Source organism: Mus caroli, unplaced genomic scaffold, assembly GCF_978045245.1.
Source record: "Mus caroli unplaced genomic scaffold, Mus_caroli_1 scaffold_11, whole genome shotgun sequence".
Taxonomy (NCBI): domain Eukaryota; kingdom Metazoa; phylum Chordata; class Mammalia; order Rodentia; family Muridae; genus Mus; species Mus caroli.
In genome coordinates this window covers 121,025,701-121,049,944 of record NW_028227266.1, presented here as the reverse complement: position 1 = coordinate 121,049,944, position 24,244 = coordinate 121,025,701, and the positions used below count along the sequence as shown (strand labels likewise).

Below are 24,244 nucleotides of genomic sequence, written 5' to 3'. Positions count from 1 at the left end.
AACATTCAGACAAATCTATCAATGGAGTGCTGACAGACAGACAAGCAAAACCCAGACAGCTCAGTAACACAGGACCAGTGACAAGAAACAAAGCCAGTCTCACACCAGACATCAGCTGGCCACTTTAGAAGCAAAAGGGTGACAGAAAACATCTAAAATTAATAGTATGTGTGTCTATATCCAACCAAAGTATTATTTTAAGTACATTTTTAGATAGACAAAGACATGGAGTACCATTCACTAATCCTCCATAAAAGGATTATTTTCTAAAAAATGTTAGAAATGAAGACACTAAAGAGGTTTCCAAGAAATCATACAAGAACAGAGGAAACTCAAAGAGCTGAGAAATATCACAGAAAGAAAAAAAAAATCACATAGAAAACAAAGGTGTAGTTAATAAGTGAAACCAAAATCTGATTCCCTGAAGAATCAAGAATATAATGACAACAGAACTAAGCCTTAAGGCAAAAGGAGCCAAGACCCATAAAGAACAATGGCACAGCTTGCCTAGGATCATTTTGTCAAAACATCACTAACTTTGGCATAATAGCATATTAACAGAAAGAAGACTTTGTGGAACCAATTTTGTATTTATCTACACCACATCACAAAGGGTCAGTTAAAATCAAATAAAATAACAAAGAAAAAGAAATAACCCATAACTCAATTCACTGCACACTTCACTAACACATCATTATCTGCTGCTTGGTAACATTCTCCAAACACTTTTGTTCTTTTGAACTTTTCTGAAGCTTCATTATACAATATTTAGGATGGACGTAAGAGGAGGAGGGGGAAGGGAAGGAGAAGAGGAGGAAGGGGGGGGGGAGGGGGAGGGAGGAGAGCATCAGTGTAGAAGTGACAATAGAACAGAAACACAAAACTTCCTGGGACGTTCCTGGAAAATCTCATGTTCACTTTACAGCCCATGCATCACCTGTCAACACATGCCACTGCACTGTGCTTTAAACACTCATAACATTTGTATCATATGTCCTCTTTACCAATTGCTTTCTGTCCTTACACATACTTAAAGAAATCCATCATGATGGCACATGTGCTGCATTTTTACCAACCTACAAAATTAAGTAGGAATATTGAACAACTTATTCAACAGTGACATAACACACTTCTTTAGTGGGTTGGGGCATCCACAAGGCTCTGTGTTCCATACACACACACACACACGCACATGCAGACACACACACACACACACAGGAGAACTACTTGGTCACATGATGTGTACATCTTTCTTTACCAGGGTATTGCCAAACTGTCTTCTAAATTACACAACTGTTCCTGATTTTCACAACATTTGGCTTGGTCTCACGTCGTGTGTGGAAAGCAGAAAGGTATCTTACTACAGCTCTCTTCTGCTTCACCCTGTTTTACATATTTACATCCATGCCTGTTCTGTCACCTGGCTTTATTTTCTGATTTAAGTGGCTTCACTCACCAAAATCTCTGGCCCAAATACCCTAACAAAAGGCTGACTGAACCAGGTGGTCTTTGAAGGCAGAGGTCACCCGCCATCCCTTCTTTGTCAGAACCCAACAGTCTAACAAATTCTGCCTCCCTCCACCATGTTTTATATGACATCGTCAGTCTAACATGTCAGCATGTTGTTCTCACTCATCTCCTGTGGCCTGCAGCGCACACAGCAACACTCTTGTCTATGAAGTCTGATGTCCTGTTCATGTGACCTAAGAATATGTTTCTCTGAGATTAAATAAAATCTAAAGCTGATGGCACCTTCAGTTTAACAAATCCTTTCAAGTCTGAACAATTTCTTGTATGACCTTCACAACTGATATGGTTCAAGGGAACTAAGCTAATCTAACCTGAAAAAACAGCAAGTCCTTCCACTACAGACAGGTAACTCTGGACAAGAGTAGGAAGGATGCTAGGGGAGAAGGCAAGGGCAGCTGGGAATGCTAAGGGCCCCATACCAAGAGCCCCACATACACTGGCATGTAGCACAGCAGTTTCCTAGTCTGCCCTTTGTTCCCATGGTGATGGGGCAAAGTTCCCATCTGTACAATGCAAAAGCAAACAAAATGCCATAGGAAAGCTGTCCATCTTACAGTCAAAGAGACAGCAGAGTGGTCAGTTACTTATTCACGGTCACAATTAGCACGAGTCCAATTTCTAATAGCCATGTTACCACCCCAATGTTGTGTGACAAGATTGTTAAAGGACATTTGCAGGAAGGGATGGTCAGGGTTACTCCCAGAAAGCAATCTAAGAAGATGGAAGGGAGTAGACTCAGTCTTTAAGAAAAAAAGCTACAATGAATGCCCTGAAAGGTTCCCTTCAACAATACTCTAATTACCTTTGTTTTAAAAACACCTTTCGACATTTTCCCTTATAAGTTTGAAATAACCTGTCTGCCAGCTTAGGAACACACAGTATTCATGAGACCAAATTTCTTAAGAAAGACACATATAATCAAAATTCTCTTTGGAATTATTTTCAACCAACATAACCAACTAACAGCAGCGGCAGGTTCCACAGAGCTTCCTGGGTAGGTCACCTACCTACGGCAGGGGCATCGTACTCATCGCCAAGCAGGATTTCTGGAGCAGAGTATGCAAGAGACCCGCAGCTCGTAGTGAGCTTCTTTCCAGGTTGAAATTTGTTGCTGAAGCCAAAGTCTGTCAACTTCACAAGACCTTGTTTTTCAAAAAAGACTACATTCTCTGGTTTCAAGTCTCTGTGGACCACATGGAGTTTATGGCAATAAGATATAGCATGAACTATCTGAGCAAAGTACTTCTTGGCCAAGTCTTCGTTAAGACCCTCCTCGTGCTTCATTATATAATCAAACATATCTCCCCCATCTCCAAGTTCTAGAATGAGATAAAGTTTGGTCTGGGTGTCTATGACTTCATAGAGACGCACAATGTTGGGGTGCTGCACTAGTTTCATGCACCTCACTTCCTGGAAGAGATGACCAGTGGCTAGAGTGTCCAGCTTCGTCTTGTCAATGACTTTCACTGCCACCTTCTCACCTGTGAAGACATGCCTGGCAAGTTTGACCACTGCAAAATGACCTCGACCCAAGGTTTTATCCAGATCATATAATCCAGCAATTTTCCCATCATATCCTCGCTTGAACCCTGCCATGCTGGTTCAACAAACAGGAAAATGCTTAAAAGTGCTTGAAGTGGGTCTTCTCATATGAGTATATCTGTTGGAAATAAGGCCTTCATTGTCAACATCATAATGGATACCTGTAAAACAAGAGAGACAATCAACTTGTGGATTTTCTTTCTATTATTTTATTTTGAGTGCCTTAAGTTAGTTGCAGTATAAAATGAGTCAGGGTAGTTATTAAAAATCTACTTATATGCTTAGAATTTATAATTCGAAATAAAAGTTTAGAAGTACCATAGTCCACAGACAAAAAGCAGCAGCTCATTGGAAGCAATTGGCGGGGGGGGAGGGGGGGGAATATCAGAAATAAGTAACTGATAAGTTTGAAAAGCTATGTTTAAATGACAAATATTTTCCAAAAGTAAAATTCCATCAGACTTTAAAACCATGGTGAGAGACCCCAGCAATGGGCAGAGACACCTTGTTGGTGGTGTTCTTATAGTAGGCAGGGGCAAAGTGGACGGCAGTCCTTTGTTTCATCCTAGCTTGATGGGTGGTTTGGTGACTAAAGCTATTTATGTCTAGGACATATAAAAATCAAGTCAAATCCAGGCGGCACAGCACAGCACAGCACAGGAGGAAGACAGAGACCACAGGAAGACCACAATGCCCTTTAGCCCTTTGGCACAAGTGGATCACAGACACTCCCTGTCTCCAAGCCACTCAGCACAATGGAGGACAAGGTGCATGCATGGCCAGCCTGCAGTGGGAGCTACCACAATGTGAGATTATGTGGTGGTCAGAGAGGAGAGAAAGAGAAGTGGAGTAGCTTGAGCTTTATGGAGAGATGGAACTGGAGACTTGTGGGTAGAGAGGAGAAGTCTGGTGTGAGGGGCCAGCTCACCACCTGGGGCTATGGTCGGTCAGGTCCCAGCCTGAGCTGCCACTGAGGGTCATGTCTAAGTCTGTGACTACTCAGCAACAGGGGCCAAAGTTCATGTCCATAACTCATATTACGTCTAGCGTACATGGGCTGTCCCTGGTGAGGGCAGCCTCTGAGAATCACAGGATCATGTGCATGTCCATGGGCTGTGCATAACTGGCCCCTCCCCTCACTGGATGCAGTGAGCTCTGGAGAGCTGGTCCCATCTCTCATCTCTCGCCAGCAGCAGAACTGAGGAGAGCAGACCCTGTGCCTTGCTCAGGCAGCACAGTCGAACTAGTCCTGGTAGCTGGGGTGTGAGTGAGCCAGCCACAATGGCCTGAGTGTGGGAGAGCTGACCCTGGCACTCATTAGCTAGGTGTGGCATGGGTGCACAGGTGATGCCCCTGCTCCTTTGGCAGCTGGGAAAGCTGCTCACAGGGTCATGAGCTCAAGAGAATTATTCCTGCCCCTCATAGCTGCAGGACTCAGGATAGCACGTTAGGGCTGGTCCTGGTAGAAGGGATATGGGTGAGTTAGCCCAGTGGGTGAGTGCAGGAGAGCTGGCCCTACCACTAGTCTGGTGTGAGGTAGTATGGGTATGGGGCTGATACCCTCCCTTTTCTCTCCTTGTCACCAGCAGTAGCTAGGAGAGCTGATCCTAGAATCATAAGACCTAGCCCTGCCCTCTTACTGGCTGCAGCACTCATGGGCCCTGCACTTCACCTGGGTAATACAGAAGAGCTGGCCCTGATGGCAAGGCATGGGTGAACCAGCCCCAAGGGTATGAGAACGAGGAGCTGACCCAGTCCCTCACAGGCTGCAGCACTTGGGAGAGTGGGCCCTGAACCTTGACTGGGCAGCACAGTGGAGCTGCCCCAAGGGCATGAGAGCAGGGGAGCTGACTTTCTCTCTTGCCAATAGTGGCATTGGGCAGCCTAGCTGAAGCAGTGCTTATTATTGTCCTGGTGGTGCAGATAAGGGAGAGCCAACAGGCTGATTAGCTCAGCCACCACCCAGGCCCAGGGCCTAAATGGACCCACTCCAACATCTTATCATCTGCAAACTATTGGGACATGTGGAAGGGCCAGCCAGTCTTGCTGATCCAAAGCTACAAGATCTCCATGACACAGGGCATCAACAAGATAACCAGGAGGAGTCCAGATGAGGGTCTGATATTGATGGTGTCACAGAAGCCAGAGATCTCAAACCAGACCAATTGCAAGGAACACTTGCAAGTGAAGGTGTGTGGACACACTATGGCATACTACAGTCTCCATGATGAGATGTTTTCTATGCTTTGTTGTTGCTGGTTTGTGTGTGTGTTTTATTTTGGGGTCAGGTTGTAAGGCTGCAGGGACAGACATGGGAGGATGGGGGATGAGCAGGATGGGGTGCATAATGTGAAGTTTGAAAAGAAATATGGTGAGCATTCACAATAAAGGAAAAATGGAGAATAAGGACATAGGTAGAAACCCAGCAACCACTTGCTATCATCCAGAGACTAGGGATAGTTGCAGAGGGTATAGGAAGGCCTCTTTGGCAGTCTTCTCTCCCTGCATCTCTGAATGATGCCATGTGATCTGTGAGTATTTAAAGGTTCCTGAAGACCATTCCGTCACAGCCTCAACTCTAAGTCAATACTGACACAAAGAGGATATATAACTAAAACTCTTACTACATCTGAAGTGAAACTTATTCCCCAAGCAACTATCTGCTTCCTGACATCATGGAATTAGGCGTCCTTGAACACAGCAAGCACTCAACATTCTGGCTGGAGGTTGCTCACTCTTTATGCCCATTATGAGCTTTTCTAACTCACACATAATCCACTATGGCCTCTCACTGTCTCAGGGTATATAAGCATTCACTCTTACAAACCAGCTAAGTCTCAGATTTTTTGGTTTTAGAAGCCAAATTTCATATCATACTTAAAATTTTCAACCTTATAACAAACTTATGACAGAAATATGTTCTTATAAATGTTAACTCAGAAAAAAAAAACAAATATATAAAATTACACAAGTTAAAATAGCACTTTAAATCTCACAAACTGAACAAACACTTTAGAAATGAGTGCCAGAATCCAGTGACAAACATGCAAACCTCCCAGACAAGTTGTCACACACACTACTTTGGTGACGCCTTCTCTCATGGTCCCAGCTGTGTGCTCTAAAAGCAGACACACTACCTGTGATATTTAATGATGGAGGTACACATAACCTCCAACTAAAACTTAAGCACACTAGGACAGTGAGCATTAAAGCATTAGAACACGTTATTTCAAAGATCAGAAGAAAAGCCCAAACTTACTGAAATCTTTCCACAGGCACTCGTGGGGGTGGGACTGTACTCTGTCACAGGTTCCTGAGGTCAGACTGTCTCATCTTAAAGTCAAGGAAACTGCATACATGTGATTGGTATTAAAGCTAAAATTCAATATAAGTCAGACTTCAGAGCCCACACTGGAGATCAAGCCCAAGTCTTGCATTAGGCAAGCTCCACCACTGAGCTACATCCTCGTCCTCCAGAGCCCACTCTTGAAGATCTGACCACTCCAGTAGCATCACATTTGATATCTAATATAGTAAGAGTCAAAATGCGATTATGAAAGTGATGCCTTATCATATTAACACTGCTTCAAAAATTACTGAAATCACTTACTTAGGGCCACCTTACCTCAAAAACTGACAGACAATAAACTTACACAGGCCAACAATAGCATTGTCCAACTAGCATGTTCCATACTTTAGAAGCCACCGTGATTACACTTAGCCCTGACTTCTGAATGAGCACTGTACATGTCACATATCCAGCTTCACCACCCTTTCCCAGGTTTCACAACTACTCACCACATTCTGACCGCAAGGCAGTCTAGGAGCCGGAGTCAGCCCCGGGGCACATGACACCTGTCAGTGCTTTAAAACAACCTGTTCTGCTGTTTCTCTACAAACTGACTTGAGAACCAAAACGGAATGAGTCGATTTTTACTAAAATTTTAAATTAATAAACCATATAAGAGCTTGAGAAATGGCTCAGCAGTTAAGGGTGCTTACTGCTCTTTCAGAGGACCTGGGTTCAGTTCCCAAAACCAATGTTAATTCCAGTCCAGTCCAGGGTATCTGACATCCCTTCTGGGTACCTGTACTCAGGAGCACAAACACAGATATAGACACAGATACAGACACACAAAATAAAATAATTTTAATATATTCTATGTATACGAGTGCTCTATCTGCATGTACACCTGCATGCCAGAAGGCGGCACTGGATCCCATTAGAGATGGCTGTAAGCTACCATATGGATGCTGGGAATTGAACTCAGAAATCTCTGGAAGAGAAGCCAGTGCTCTTAACTGCTGAGCCATTTCTACAACCCCATAATTTTCTCAAAAAAAAAAAAAAAAAGACTAGTATATAATAAAATTGTTAGAAAGAACCAACTTCTTCTGTACTATGTATTATCCTGGTCCATCTGAGGTAATAATTGACCAGTATAAGCAGGGAAATCTAAATTGAAAAGTGTTTCTGTGTTTGGACATCAGGTCCCCTAAAGAAACTTTAATTCATATATATTTGGCTAGAGATGGTCTAATCTCAATCCTCAATTGACTCTGTGTGTTCAGCTGTTCTTACCTGTCTAAGTGTATGCTGCATATTTTTGCAAATTCAACTTTCACCTTCAAAACATTTCTTGGGAACTGCCTACGCCATTTTCTCGTCTTTATTCTTTTCCTCTGTATTTCTGTTAAGATGCATTCTGGAAAGTGGCAAATAGATCATATTAGATAAATCAATCTAGGGATTGTTAAAGTTAAGCCTGGGACTAAGAAAATGGCTCAGTGGGTTAAAATGTCCACACAAACAGAAGAACCTGAGAGAAATCCCCACGACCCATATTTGTAACCTCAAGTGCAAAACCTGGGGAGTGTGGGGGTGGGGAGCACAATGGCAGGCGGTTCCTGAGCTCATGTTCATGGCTGACCCAGCCAGGTCAATGAGTTCCAGGTTCAGTGAGGCGGGGAGAGCCAGGGAGATGGCTTAGGGATAAAGGTCCTCAATTGACAACCCAAACCCTATCTTTAGAACCCAGAAATTGTCCTCTGACCTTCACAAGAGACAGCTGTGGAAGGCGCACACAGAGAGTAAATAAATGAGTGTTTAAATTGGGGGTGGGATCAGCTGGATAATGACCAAGGAAAATACAATGATAACCTTTGACCTCCACATATGCACGCAGCATGCATGTACATACATATACATTACATAAATATGTGTGTGTATATAAAAATATATAAATACGCAGTATATAAATTGTTGCTCCCTCTCTGAGGCTCTCAGTGGCTCTGTCCTTCCCATACATGCTAATGTTGAGAGGTGACTGGGAGAGGTGCAGGTGTGTCTGTACTGGCTCGAGGACAACGTACCTTGCAAACAGCATACCAAATCACTCTGTTACCAGTATTTGCTGTTTCTCCTAAAGGAAAATACAGAAAATGATTTCAGTGCATTCTATTTGTTTCAATTTTGTTTAAAGTAAAACTACATATTCTAGGACAAGACAAACCTGCAAACTGCAAATCTGTCCTTGGTGACCTGTCTCCTCCTATTATCTTTCTTCCCTCTATTAATTATTATTCCCCTTTCCCTGCCACTGCAAGAGACTGGAGCCAGGGCTTTGCTCATACTAGGCAAGTTTTCTGTCACTAAGTCCCAGCCCCAGCCCCAGCTCGAATCACAGCTTTAAAAAAAATAGTTGCAATGAACCCCAAGAACACCTGCCATTTTCTAAAGACCTCCTAGGTAATAGGTCCTGAACCTGCATCTGCTGAATCCTAACTGTGCACCAGCAAAGTATGAATAGTGAAGCTCAACTCGTCTGATTTATCTCTGACTAGGATCCTGCTCGGCCTGCCCATGCCCCTGGACAAGTTCGCCAAGCTCCCACTACAGCAGCAGAGGACAGGAACCCGCATAAGTAAGGCAGAAATGCATTGTGATGCCAGCAACAGGCAGCACACGGAACACCTTCATGTCTGCCACCAGAGAGTAAACAAAACTGTCACTATGAGCAAAGCAGCTGCACTGTTTCCCATCCTGAGCACAGTAAGGAGTCCTTTCCAAAGTAGGCTTATAGGCTTTCCACCAACCTGAAACACAACACAAATAAGCAAAAGGCTTGAGTAATTGTGGTAGGTCAAAGCAACTCACAGCCCCACTAAAGGTGCTGAGTTCTGGGCAGTCAGTGAGCCTAAGTTCAGGTGTGCTTGAGAGAAAGTACAAGGTGTGGGAGAGCAGACACAAAAGATGATGTGTGGCGAGAAAGGCAAGTCTGCTGGAGTGAGAGCCAAGAGGACACCACAGCCATTCGCAGTCTCCCATTCACTGGCGGGTAAACTGCAGCTTACCAGCCAGCCTGCCTGCCTGCCAGACCCTTCAGCCCCAAGTGGGCCTTAGCAGCTCCTCCCACTAGCCCTGCCTGCTTCTCTCTCCAACAGCCATTCCTACAGTTTCTCTATCAAGGCAGCATGGTGGTTACGCACTGGTTCTGAAAGCTATCCTATGAGTCCAGACCACCAATCACAAGCCATAGGTCCTCAGCAAGTTACCTGACCTTACTGTACAGTCAGTTCCCTCACTAGACATGCTACTAACAAGAACACAGCCCTGCCTGTAAGCCTAGCACTCAAAGGGCAGAGTAAGAAGGATCAAGAGTTTGAAGCCAGCCTGCGGTTTATATAAAAGGCCACCATATTTCATCCCCAGACAAACTAAGTCAAACACACAAACTCTAAAGGCTGTGGAGGGGGATGGAGCGATGGCTCAGCAGGGCAGTGCTCTTACCTAAGCTCCGTTCCCAACATTTCACCTCAGATGGCTCACAAACACCTGCAACTCAGAAACCATCTGAAACTCCAGCTCTCTGTGGCACCTGCACTCATCATGTGCAGTGCACACACATGTGCAACTCACACACATGCATGTGCACACTCAAAGGCAATAGAAACAAATCTTTTCTGTAGGTTAAGAATAGTAGAGATCAAATAAGCTATATGACTACAATATTTGTGATCAGAAAACACACCGCCCACAACCTTGTTTGTGCTGCCGCATTCCTGCTGTTCCTCCTGGCTGCTTGTCTACATCAAGCGAAGAGCTCACTGAACTAGGTTCTTGCGTCCCTAACACATCAAACTGAAAAACTAGCAATAAGAAAGATCTTGGGATACAGAAAATAATATGTCTAACTTAACACTAAAATCTGATTTTCTTTTTCTTTTTCTTTTTTGTTGTTGCTGTTGTTGTTTCTTTGTTTTTGAGATGGGGGTCTCACTATGTAGTCCTGCTCTGTAGATGAGGCTGGCCTTAAACTTAGAGGTCTATCTGCCTCCTGAGTGCTGGGATTAAACGTGTGTACCACCACTCTTTGGCTAAAATCTGATTTTCAATAAAATGCCTTTTAAAGAAATGTAAGTACTTGCTTCCCTGCTGCAATGTTTGACTTAGTATCACTACGTAGCCCAGGCTGGCCTCCACTCCAGATCTTCCTGCCTCAGTCTCCCACAGGCCAAGATTACAAGACTGCATCATCATGCCATCTTAAGTAATATACTCATAGCAAATCTGAACGTATAGAATGGAAAACTTTAACCTCAAGGGTAAAGGAGTGGCCACAGTGCTAGCGAGGACATCCGCACACTTAGCTACCTACAGTGGTCTCAACTTTATCCAGCTCTGTTCACCACTCAACCCCTGGTCTGTAGCTCCTGCCTTTGTCCTTAGAATTTCAACTATGAAAAAACATGTTTAGTTTCAGAAAAAGTTTAATCAGAATATGTTGGCAAAAAGAGTGGGGAAATAGTAAGAGAAAAGTCATCTGTATCTCCTCTCTGGTAAGAAACCAAACAGAGAGCTTTGAAGCTGTCCTCTGGGGACACAGCCAGGTACACATTTTAAAATAAACTGGCAGAAACACACAACAAATTAAATACACTAGTAATTTACTTCATCAAGTTTGGAAAATGCAAACCTGTACTAGTAAACACTCACCTGCAATCTTGGAGGATGGTTCCAAACCTGACATTCACCGTTAAAAAGCAGATACCTTAAGTACAATGACTACTTTCCCTGTCTTTGTAGAACATTTTCTCATGCTAAGCTCTTTAAAAATCAGTATTTTAAACAACTGCATTACTGAGCTGGCATCTTTCTGAACAGCAAGCATCACTAAGACCAGCCACTTTAAAGCAGCCTTCTTGCATGGCACAGACTTACCAGTTTGATACCTAGGCTAGAGTTAAATGAAGCAGGCTAACTAGGTCGACAGTGTTTGGTACATGGAAACGGCAGTCCGAGAAACAAATAGTGGTAGGTGTTATAAGAATATACTAATGTTCTCTCAGTTCAAGCAGGCAGAAGCCACTAAGCATCGAGGTGTGGCTGAAGAAGAGGAAGGAAGGAAGTGTGGGTGGCCCTACACACTTTGCAAGCTGCTGCAACAGTAGTAGAAGCAGCCTATGCTACCTCTACACTGGGTCTGGAAGCCACTGTTACTCCTGCTGAAACTCACTTTGAACTTTCTGGTCGCATCACCACTGCTGCAGTGGGGTATGTTTGTCAAACATCCTGCAACTCTTTTCCCCCAGGAGAAGTAATCAGAGATGTCACTGCACCCAACACTGAACAAACTCACAGCTTGCTGAGAAATCAAACAAGACTGGCTGTGTGTAAAAATCAAGCTACCCCCTAAGCCTCACAACACTTTGTTTAGAAAATAACATTCCCCCAAATGAGTCGATCAATATCCCAATACACAGAAAACCCCCAAACAAAGCAAACTAGGCCAGTAGTTCTTCACAGACACACACAACCCAAGGCTCTGATTTTGAAAAGCTGGCCTAACACTGGATTTAACCTTTTCCATACAAACTAACTGGCATTTTTTTTTACAAATATTAAAAAATGAAAATGATAATCCTTAATCATAGGGACATCTGACAACCAGACTGGAAGCCACACCTAAAAAGAACCAGCTGAATTCAATGATGCAGCCAACACTCAGTGACTATACCAAAGTGATCTGCTGGTTTTTGCTAAAACTTTATCAACAAAAGTGATACAGGGTCCCAGAAGACCCTAATGAGATCCTCCAGTAATATCAGGAACCACAGGTCAGGTACAGTGAACACAGCCCTGTTACGTATTTTCTAGTGTTCTCTTTATCCAAAATTAGCAATACTCCAGTGTCTCCTCCTTCTGGGAGTAACCATGTAAATTAAAGACCAACACCCACAACAGGTCAACAGGCCCTAAGTTTTGGAAGAACTAGAGTTCTGTACTGGAGGGGAGTGTGCTAGAAATTACTATGGGTTTATTATAACTGTATCAGCCTGCACTCACTGGACAGACTTACTGTGGCATTAAAATTAAAAGGTAAGCCAATAACTCCTATTAGAAATGATCTAACAGGCAGGGTTACATCCTCAAATCTAAGGACTTTGGAAAGAAAGGTAATGCCTTGTGGGACTGTGAAAGGCAACCTGTTTTCTGGTCGAGTTAGGTTCAAATCCCAGAGACCCAACAGATTAATCTGCAAGGGACAGAAGGCCCATTTGCCATGCTCCCAGACATAGGCTCCTGACATGAGGACCCAGCTCCATCATTCTGTGGTCATCAGTCACTTAGGCTATAGTCAGGCATGCTCCTCCCCACAGCTACCCTGCAACAGCAAGGCAGCCCAGCCCACTATAAAAGGGCCCTCCTCTCTCCCTTAAGCTTTTGCTCTCCTTCTCCTCCTCTCCTTCTCTCCTCTCCCCTCTCTCCAGTGGCCATGGCTTCTACTTCCCTACTCTTCTCCCTCTCTGCCTTTCTACAATAAACACCTTAAAACCATGGACCATCTCTGTTCACTGAGATCTGCCATGCTGGAGCAATGGAGCAGGCTTCCCCTAAAGAGCCGCCAGCCAACCCAAGCAGTCTCTCAGCCTTTCTTAGTTGACTGTAGTTCTCTGCCTAGGAGATTCCAGAGACCATTACAGAAAGCCCCAAATGGTCAAATTGTAGAGAACAACTGGTCTTGGAGTGCTCAACCCCAGTGGATACATATGCAACACAACTCAACACAACAATTCAACTACAACACAACACTTAAGGCTCAGAATATCGGGAAGAGAGAGCAGAAAGACTATTAAGATCAGGAAATCTACTCTGAGCCTATGTCTCCTAGAAATAACAGAGAAGCTCCACTCATAACACCTCAACAATACGGCTGCTTAACCAAGACCTGCACAAGGATGGATGGCACCAACAGACTTGTTTTCATGCTCTAATGCTCTTGCAAGTAGGCAACACTAATGGCCTCTAACCCCTTAACAAGACAACAATGCCAGTTCAGAGGCCTGCTCCAGGCTCTCAAGGCAGCGTCTGTCTGGCCAATGCAGATCAATACTCAAAGTGCTAGCTTAAGTAATCTTTTCTTGTCTAAGCAGATCAAGAGATCAAGTTGTAACTGGAACATACAGAGGAGCCAAGCAAGTCCCAAACGATGCTGGGCAGACAAGGCAGAGCAGAGCTGGTACCTGTGGAGGGGACCCCGGGTAGCAAGTCACAAACAAGCCTTCGAGCCACAGCACAGGTAAAGTCAACCACCTCAGCAGAACCTGCCTCTTGGGAAACCATGCCATCACTGTTTAAACCAACCAGTGTGGTGACAGAGCTGACATAAGTACTTACATAACAATACTGACCTAAACAAAAGCTCTTGTGGAAATGTCTGCAAAAGAGAAAAAAAACAAAACAAAACAAAACAAAACAACCCACTTTCCCCAGGAAAACAGAATAATGTAAAGTAGAAATCATGGAAAATGTAAAACATTTTAAACCACCTCTTTTTTAAAGACCTAAAGCACTGTCAACTTCATTTTTATTCTCTGTTCCTTCTTTCTCTGATCTGGGATGAAGATGGCCATTTAAAAATGGTCATAAAAGGAATGCTGAAACAGACAACTCACCACAGACTAAAAGTATTGGCTGATTCTGACTTAAAAGAATCACTAGAATTTTCTTACAAGGGTGGGGCTGAATGCTAACTTTCTGAATAGCAAAAACTTGATAAATTAATATCCTTGATTTACAGCCTTACTGTAGGCTGGACATTCCTAGCCCAACCTCAAGTGTTCCCAAATCTGACCACAGTAGACAGTTTCATACCATGAAACAAACTTTCACAAACTTAAAGCTTATGCAAAATTATCTTGAGGCTATGTGTCTTAAGTTGTACATGGAACATGAGTGACTTTCAAGTTTAGAGTTAGATCCCACCCCACAAATTGCATTAAATTTCTATTTAAAATCTGATATTCTAAAAATCTTCAAAAAGGTGAGGAATGCCCAAACTCCAAAACCTAGTTCTGGTTCCAAGCATTTCAGATAAGGAACATCTAACTTGTTCTAAGGTGTCTAAAATAAAGATGAGTACAAATATTTTATATTCAGTAATGTTCAATAATATTTAAAGGTCAAAACTCAGAACTAACATATAAGTCCACTATACAGAAATGATGGAATAAATCAGTCTACCCAGTATTAACATTATGTTGTATAACACTATGTAGAAAAAGTTCAGAGGCTACAGAGAGCTCAAGTCAGCGAAGTGCCTCTCACAGTAACCACAATCCATGTAGAAAGCCAGTGTGGTTGCACACGTGTGGAATCTGAGCATCAGGGAGACAGAAACCAGTAGGCTAAGGGGCTTTCTGGCCAGCCAAGCCCAGTCTCACTGCACTGGCTTTCTGGCCAGCCTGCACCCAGGGCTGCCCTCTGCCCTCTACATGCATGCACACACATATACATTCATACATGCTAAATTCATTTACTGAGTCTAATAGCACACCATCTCAATTTTTTAAAACTATGTTCTTTGCTTTAATGTATACATTTTTTAAATCTAAAATGCTAAATCAATAAGAATATATTTTCCTTCTTTATGATTTCCTGTCCTTTTGGAATTTGTTAGTGAAACACGTACTACTTTTATAGCCCAAGAAAGAGATATGTACCTTTTGCAAAAAGAGATCTATGAATTAGGCCATGCTCTTTGAAATACATTGTTGAAGGCCTGTTTTTGTGCTCTTAAGAAACAAGACCCGAGGTAGCAGGTATGCAGCTCTTTGGGGCTGGGAGCAAGAACACTAAGCAAAAGTGTGTGCCTTAGTGGAGGACACTATACCATCCCTGTCTTTAGAACCTAACAAACCAATAAAGAAAACAGGATCCTGTAGAAAAAGCCCACCAGCGGCTTTCAGATGGAAGAGAAGGGGGACCAAAGAAGGACAGGGACAGTCAGACCAAGGCTCCTGCAGAGCCAGCAGTAAACAGAGCAGCAGAGAGAAGGTGTTTGCTTGGCTGGCTCAGAAAAGAGAAGCACCATTCTGAGTCAAGTTCTAACTGTGGAGAAGTGAATTCCGTAAGCTAAGGAAAAGGCTGTTACTGAAGGGTGCTTATGACTAACCATTGAGTTACTAAGTTAGTTACTAACCATTTAGTTACTAAGTTAGTCAAGATGTGTGAAGTGCTGAAAATGCCCAGAAAAGGGCATCAGAAAGCTCATCTGTGTCTCAAGGCAAGAAATGGATTTAGGATCCACAAGGAAGCAACTAAGAAATAAGATCATCAGAGATTTCAAACCAGTTTCAAAAGTTCATAAACATTTATTTGTTGACTTATTAGATCTCCCATCACCACCCATAGGCAGCATTCTAGCATTCAGTGAAGACAGAAGTGAATTTTATCATAAAACCAGTGACTTTTTATTGTCTTGTTTCAAACTTAAAATGTCTCTTACTGTAATTGCATGTAAATTCCAGTTTATTTGGAATGGTTTAAAACAGTAAGCCAGCCAGGCAGTGGTGGAGCACACCTTTTATCCCAGCACTTGGGAGGCAGAGGCAGGTGGATTTCTGAGTTCAAGTCCAGTCTGGACTACAGAGTGAGTTCCAGGACAGCCAGGGATATACAGAGAAACCTGTCTCAAAAAACAAAACAAAACAAAAAAATTAAAAAAAAAAAAAAAAAAAACCGAGCTGGGCGGTGGTGGCGCACGACTTTAATCCCAGAACTTGGGAGGAAGAGGCAGGCGGATTTCTGAGTTCGAGGCCAGCCTGGTCTACAGAGTGAGTTCCAGGACAGCCAAGGCTACACAGAGAAACCCTGTCTCGGAAAAGCCAAAAAAAAAAAAAAAAAAACCCAAAACCTAAGCTGTAAGCCAAGGGGCAAAGGAGATGCTCAGGGGACAACAAACAGCATTGCCACCAAGCCTGACCATCTGAGTTCAACTGCCAGGCACCAACACCTGCACGCTGTACTCCACACGCACACTCTCAATCAATCAATCAATTTAGACAATTAAAAAGAGGACCAGAATTCCTGGGAATCTATGCACATAAGGGTAAGACAGCAGGAACAGAGATGTTAGTGAGGGGCTCCCTTTGCCTTCCTCCTGTGCCTGGGGAGAGCTGCCTGGGGTGGACTCTAGGCCCACTGGCCCCACCCAGGACTAGAACATTTTCCTATAATAATGCAGTGCTTCCCTTTTACCCACAGGGCTCTCTAATTTCCAGAGAAAACAAAGCACTACAGTGGACCTCCGGGGATTTCTGGTCTCCTCCAATTCTGACATGCCATAGAAGTGCTGGTCCCAACAACCCACAGAACAGAACTCACAATGCAGCAAAGGCTCACCTGCTAATAAGTATTGCCAACAATAATTCTTGAGAATCTGTGTTTAAGTGAAGACAGGAACTTATGGGCAAACAAGTACACGGAAGACAGGCTGAGGTCATTACTGGTCACCTAAAAATGGAACAACTTGAAAACAACATCCTACAATTGCTTGTACACCATCTGTGGACAGACTACAAGAGTCCTCCCAAACTAAATCAAGAGAACAAGTCAAGAAAAATTCAGGGAAGCTCTAGTTACTTAAAAATTGTATCCTTTTCCAAAGAACAAATTTAATGTACTTTGCAAATCACATTCTTTCCATTTGTTTCAAAAAAGCAGTTTCCTTCCTAAGGGCATGGGTAAACATTCATCAACCAAGGGAACAAATCAGTCCCTGAAGCCAGACTAAAGACACTGTCATTCAAATTTCTCTCGCACTATCATAATTCTTCACGCCAACAGAAAGCTGTTTAACCTACAGAAAATTAGGTAGAACAGAACACCAACTTTAAGCTCCAGTCTACTATTCAGTGTTGTACATCATCATTAAAGACAACCAAAGTTCTCTTGCACAATACAGCACCACAATCCATTCACAACCAGGTTAGCACATTGTCCTAGACCCAAAATGAACTTTTCATAGACATGTCACAGTGAAGATGTTTAAAATGTAAGTTCTACTCTCTCCCTCTCTCCAACCCAGAACTGGAATAAAACAGTGAACCAAGTTTCACGGTCACTCCAACTTCCCCCAGCTTTGCCACACAGCAAGTGAAAGTCAGCACAGAGGGAGACAGAGAAGGAGCCAGCTGTAGGTTTAAGGTTCCATATTTCAAAGTGTCGCTTGGTAACAGTGCTAAGGACTGTAAGGTTAGTTCCCTAATCTACTGTCATACTCCCTAGTAACCATGACAACCTGCTCCCAAACACCGCTCCGCTGTTTACGGCCTCTTGCAGGGACAGGCATTAAAAAAAGAGGTGTTCTTTCCTTTAAATCTGCCTTGGGGGTTCACAGAAGGCATCCCAGAGAAATCTCTGTGTGTGCTTAAGATACAAATTGAAATCATGTTGTGGGAAAGAGGCTTTCCAGGAAAGATAGCTGAGAGACCTTACTTTGATGGGACAGTACTACCAGTGGAGCACAGATCCAAAGGGCCTGGTACCAAATTATTTTTTTTCTCAGGTCTGGCTAGCCCTAACTAATGCTTTACCATCCAACTTAAAGGTCACCATCCTGATTATCCCCTGTGCTCTCCCCACCTCCTGTCACACACCAGCTCCCCCATATACACTAGCAGCACAATATCCTGTACCATTATCATCATCACTGTGTGTCACAGATTTGTATGACAATGTAATCACTAATCTGCATCCCCACTGGCTAGGTAAGTTTAGCTGTACAAATCATGTGTGCCTTATTCAGTTCTGTAACCCAGGTATAGTATCTGTACACATAGTAACTGTTAGGTATAGTATCTACCTAAAACACACTGATACATTTTATTATATGAAGGAGTCTCAGGTAAAGAAACAGCAATCAAATGATGGCTTCAGAAATTAGTCCAGCTGCAAAATGGAGATCTGACCGGAAGGACAAAACCCATCTGGGAGACGGCTAAGGAGGCAACTAGAAACATCTCCAGGTACACGATCACCAACGGCTTAGAACTGAGGGCTGCCAGAGTCTGGACGGTGATGGTGAGGATCGAGCAGAAGACCTCGCTGTAGAGGCAGGACTCCATGAGTGAAGCACCCAGGGGGCAAGCAGAGAGACATGTGGAATGAGGAGAGCGGGAGCTGGTGGAGAAGGAGGAGGACAACATCTACAGATGCTGCCAGAGAACTGAATTTCCTCCTAGCTCCAAAACTGTATGCCTGAAAAACAAGGGAAGTCCAGCCTAGCTGTATTAAAACAGGCATGTTTTCCATTAATGGGCTTATAAGTCATTTTAACTGACGAAGGCACGTCTTGAGTGCACATACTGTATCAGGCATGGCTCCCACCTGGGGATACAAGAACCAAAGCAATCAGCCTTCAAGGAGTTGCCTGAGAAAGTAAGCACATTATCAACAACTGAGAAAACCAGGCCCACTGGAGCTGTGTTTGACCAGTTACCATATCAGTCCTATGGTGTGCTGAGATGCTGACTTCATACCCAACAAGAAATGGTGTAGGCAAATCTGCAATTGAGTGGTGAACAGAAATAGATAGATGGACTCTCTTATTTTGCACCTGGAGACGACATGTCCCATGAATGGACCATGCCCTGTCACTGAGTTGCCCTGGACTGAGTTGCTATCAGCAGCAGACTGGAGGGGGTCTCAGCCTAAGAAAGGGAGAGAGGCCTGATAAGCATGGAAGAGCCTGCTGAGCACAGGCCAAATTCTGGAAGTGCCGAAGGAAATTCCTGGGAGGCTCTTGAAGTGACAATGGAGAGATGAGTGTTCAGGGAGGACGGAGAAGGAATCTGTAGGCGGGGTCCTCTCCTACCAAAGGCAAGAAATGGTTTCCCAAGGGGTGAAAGACCACAGCCCAAAACAGATGTGCAGAAAAGCAGATGAGGAAATAATTCTGTGAAAATAACAGTTCAGTTCTGGCCCATCCCAGGCAGACCACACCTGCAGTGCTCTCTCCCAAGGCTACTAGACCTCATGGATTTGACAGTGTGGCTCTTCCCAAACAACAAAAGCCAACACATCCCAAAGCTGGTGTCACACCTTCCTCCCTTTACAAATGCTTTACAGAATGTGCTGTGCAGTTGTGCTGTGTCCACCTCAACTCCCTTCCTCACACTGAGTCTGACCTCCTGCTCCCTCAACCCCCTGCCTGGAATGCTAGCCTTTGAGACTGGCCTTCAGTGAGTAGCACCCCCTACTGTTCGTTCACTGCCTCCTGCTCTATTCCTGTCAAAAGCAATCCTTCTGCTAGTTTGCCTTAGTGTTCCACAATAGCTTGCTTCCAAGAGCCTAAGGGCAGAAACTGGTTTCTGCTTTCTCCTACTGCTACCCTTCTACCCTGGAGCCTTCCAAACAGATAAAAACTCTAGGAATTCATGATTAAGGATAAGTCTATCCTCCCACATCTACTCAGCCTTTCTACCCTAGTAGACCTAAGACTTTTGTCTGCACATAATGGGGAGTACCTGCATCCTGAACAGCAGGACTTTGTTGTATTTTGAGGAAAGGTCTCACTATGGTTGCACTTGCTACGAAACCCAGGCCAGTTTCGAACTCATGATTCTCCTTATCTCAGCCTCCCCAGGGCAGGGAGTGTGAGTGTGTGTGTGTGTGTGTGTGTCTGTCTGTGAGAGAAAGAGATCACATGCTTCAGGAGAGTGTGTTTGTGTGTATGTGTGTGTGCGTGCGCGCATGTGTTATCACACATGCTTTTATTCCTGAGATGCCACACATACTATGTAGCCCAGGCTGGACCTGAATTTTGATCCTTCCTATCTCTGATGCTCAAGTACTGATATTACTTGGTGCTGAGTTAGTTTTCCTACAAAAATGTGTTTTAGCTAAACATTCTATCTTGTGGTTGAGATGCTGTTAAAGTAAGCCTTCAGTGTTTCTCACCTATGTGTTTAAGTCAGAAAATCCGGGCTGTGTAGAAAATTCACATACCTTTTTTTCAGCTTAGGCAGTATAATGAACTGATGCTCAGAACGGTGCAATAGGAAATAAATCATGTTTTATTTAATACCAGTGCTTAGAATCATAGCTACTCACTATATCCCCCAAATAGCCTTTTCTAGTTATTCACTTTCAACAGGAGAGAAGCAACCTCACTTTAGTGTGGACATGCCCAGTAAAAACAACACAAATGCCCTTCAATTTTAATTAAAGGACAGTTAAAAGGCTTCCTTTTAGGATTATGTGATTAAGTTACATGATCACCATATAAAGACCTAATCTGTATGTCTGTCTGTTCTATAGAAGTAAAAATAAAAATTAGTGTTCATCCAGTTCTTGGATGTTTTAAACCAGTAGCTCTCAACTGTGAGCTGCGACCCCTATGCATTCAAACGACCCTTTCATGGGGGTCACCTTAGACCATCAGAAAACACAGATATTTACATTGTGATTCATAACAGCAACAAAATTATGGTTATGAAGTAGCAATGAAAATAATTTTATGGTTAGGAGTCACCACAACATGAGGAAATGTACTGGTCCAAGCATTAGGAAGGCTGAGAATCATTGTTTAATCAAATGTGTCATACTGCAATTATCCATTAAAATTTACTCAGAAGAGCATAAAAGGATAAAAGAAAATTTCTGCATAAAGTAAAATAACTAGCTGTGCAAAAATTTAAAAGTCAAAAAGTGGCACTTAAGAGTTTCTGATCAGAAAGCTTTGAGGACAGGAATATGGAGTCAGTGCTATGCCCTCGATTTTTTTTTACCCAGCTTCATTATGTGACCTTGGGAATGTCATATAATTTCTTTAATCCCTAGGTCTGTAAAATGGGTCAATTTTACACTGACAGTCAGAAAAATTGCTATGTATTTGATGTTCTCTGAAAGAAACTTGTCTAATTAGTATGTTTAATTACCACACATACAGAATAGTCTTCAAGAACCCAATTCCAAGAGAAATATTTAACCAGACGCTGAAGACAGATTTCTCTGAAGGGAATGGTTTTATAAATCTGGAAAACACTGTAACAAGATTAGAAATTAACAAGTTGATTACATAATCCTTGACAACCTGGGCTTCCGACTACACCGATACGCACTGTGATAAGTTAGGGATCAGTTTGGGACAGTGTCCCAATCCCTACAAAGAATCCAAACTGAGCCTTTTGACCCTGGACAGGAATCTGTGGGAAACTCTGCAGAAAGAGCTGTACACCTGTAGGTCCATCGCTTACCTCACCTTAAACCTGACAAAACACTTCAAGCATCCAGATGGTTTCACCAAGGCTCCTAAGACTTGGAGAATACGCTCATTTAAATGGAAGGGAAAGTAAGAAATCTGACAGCCCAGAGGCCCTACAGCCTCTGACTTCTACAGTCTTAGGAACCCCGGAGAGAAATTCCCCAATGCATACATGACCCGAACTCACAGCGAAGCTCCTAGGTTGTAGCTGACCCCACTGTTAAGAACATCACAGCTGGAGGAAGCCTAAGCTTAAAGGGCTGCCACTCTCCTGGCTCCCGAGTCCAAGCAAAAGGCAACAAGGTGTTTGTTTTTATTGCAAATGGTTCGGAAAGAAATCAACAGGCGATGTCTACGGAAAAGAACAGCGTCTCCTAACGCGAAAATATCCGAGCAGTCCCCGGGGAGCCGCACCGCTGCCCCTTCCGCAGCCGAGCGCCCTTCTCCGTAGACAACCGTGTCCCCGAGCTATCGTGAGGCGGCGGCCGCCCGGCTCTGCAGCGGGACTCGCGGCCCACGGGGAAACTGAGGCCCGTGGATCTCGCGTCGCCCGGGGCCCGCTGCGGGCGCGGCGCGGCGCGGGGCCGCGTCGACTCCCGCGCTGCCGCAATCCCGCGGCGGCCGCAAGGGCAGGGCCGGGCCGGGCCGGGCCGGGCTGCGCGAAGCCCGCAGGCCGGGCGAGCTCGGGGCCGGGGTGGTGCCGCGGGCCGCGTCCTCTGCGCAGGGCACCCCGGGCCGAGCGCGCAACTTACTTTCCGCCTGCGGCGGCGCCAGCCCAGCCCCGCTAAGGCGGCCGCTGAGAAGAAGCGCAGACCCGGCCCACGCTCCCGCGCCGCGCTCGCCCTACCTCAGCCGGCAGGCGGGCATCCGTCCGCAGCGGCCGCGGCGTCGACAACTCCCTCCCGGCCGCCGGAACCCCGCACCCAGGGCTAATCATAATACCGAGCGGGCGGCCGGGGGTGCGGCCGCGCTGCGCATGCGCGAGCCTTGCGTCATCGTGACGAAAGCGATGGGGTGGGGTCTTATGTGAGGGCGGGGCCTTGGGTCGGGCGGGGCGGAGTTAACCGGGCGCACCTGCAGGCCAGCTCAGGGTCTGCTGGAGGGCGTCCTGGCCCTGACCTGGGCACATCCTACTCTGGAGAGCACAGGCACCGAGAATAGAGATTATACAGAAGGAAGCACCAGGACGATGGACAGCGGCAGCAGGCATAGCAGCTAGAGCTACAGCTTTCAGGGGATATCTGAGGAGATCTTGGGGCTGAGGGCAAGGAGCACATACACTTTATCCATCAAGGTTCACCCTATCTCCTGTCTAGTTTGAAGCAATGGGAGACAGCAAAATTAATATACATATGCACGTGCATATATATATGTATGTATATCACATATGCACAAGCATGCATACACATATGCACATATATATACATACACATTTCTTTACTGTTTCTTCTCTCTGGGAATCCATTTGAAGAATTCTGTTGCTTTTGTTACCACTAAAGCAGAAAGAAGCAAAGCCCAACACCTCTAGAGTCAAAAGACACTGGCCAGGCCAGCAGCCTCTGAGAAACAGCGTGGAGAAGTACACATCAGGCACTAACTTGGCTGTTCATGGTTCTGTTCCAAGATGACTCAGATAGGGATGTTAGTGGTGGCAGGACAAGAGGGAGGGAACTCCCAGCTCTATCTCCTGGAAGGATAATGAGCCATGGAGACTAGTCCTCTGAGGCTCCTGAAAAGAAGCCAGGTGCCAGGTTTCTCTCCCCTACTTTTCCTTCTGTGTTCCTGCATCCACAGAAGAAGAAGAAGAAAAAAACACACACACACACAAGCAGAATGAGCTTCTTACATGTCCAAGCCTGGCTCAACTGACTGGACAAAAAAATCTAAATGGCTTTTGCCATCTCTGTTGGTCAGAAAATGGCAAGTCTTCTTCCTTCCTTCCTTCCTTCCTTCCTTTATTTATTTATTTATTTATTTATACTACAACATCCACTTCGCATGCCTGAAGATGGCTGGGAAGCAGAATGAATGGGAAGGTGGTCTCGATCTTCTGCTGAAATGTGTGCTTAGACCTTCAATTATCCTAATGCTTTAGCCCTGGGTAGCAAAGTGCACATAGGAAAACCCCAGCATTGGCCTCTGCTCATGCTGGCCTCACCTGATTTAGGATCATGAAAGGACAATGTCATTTGACATGGAAATGTTTTCTTTTTCTTTCTTCCTATCTCTCTTTCTTATTTTTTTACGTGTGTGTGTGTGTGTGTGTGTGTGTGTGTGTATGTACAACATCCATGTAGAAGTCAACCTGTAGAAGAGAAAGCTCTGTCTCTTTGTCTGACAACACATGGATCCTAGGGATGGAACTCGAATTAACAATCGAGGCAGCAGGCACCCCCACCTGCTGAGCCATCTTAGAAGCTCTGCCAGGGAGATTCTAATTTAGACACACATTGAGCAACCGCTCCTAACTAGGTCTTGCACAATCTGCTCTTTTGCTGAAAGACCTTTGCCCTCTGGGAACTGTCACTAGTCAGGGACACTGTGGCCAATGAAGGAATAAAAGCATCACTTATAATGGTCTCCCAAGGGAAGTCCAGTAGCCAAGTTTGTACCCCGAAAGAACA

The 24,244-nt window shown here is 44.4% G+C and overlaps 1 protein-coding gene across 9 annotated transcripts in view; it reads right to left on the bottom strand.

Moving 5' to 3' along the window:
- Snrk (SNF related kinase) overlaps window positions 1-22,595 on the bottom strand; it is a 53,552-nt gene extending 30,957 nt beyond the window's left edge. Inside the window, exons 1-5 of one of the 9 annotated variants that reach the window (XM_029482108.2) lie at window positions 22,468-22,595; window positions 8,446-8,495; window positions 7,655-7,778; window positions 7,075-7,160; window positions 2,538-3,233 (exon numbers count right to left, since the gene is read on the bottom strand). In XM_029482108.2, coding sequence (XP_029337968.1) covers window positions 2,538-3,126 — 589 coding nt within the window. In that variant the 5' untranslated portion in view covers window positions 3,127-3,233; window positions 7,075-7,160; window positions 7,655-7,778; window positions 8,446-8,495; window positions 22,468-22,595. Of the gene's footprint in view, window positions 1-2,537; window positions 3,234-6,331; window positions 6,598-7,074; window positions 7,161-7,654; window positions 7,779-8,445; window positions 8,496-22,372; window positions 22,437-22,467 lie in introns of those variants that run through there. The other 8 variants (XM_085828208.1, XM_029482105.2, XM_029482107.2 and 5 more) reach the window with 8 other exon arrangements.
- Window positions 22,596-24,244: the final 1,649 nt, after the last annotated feature.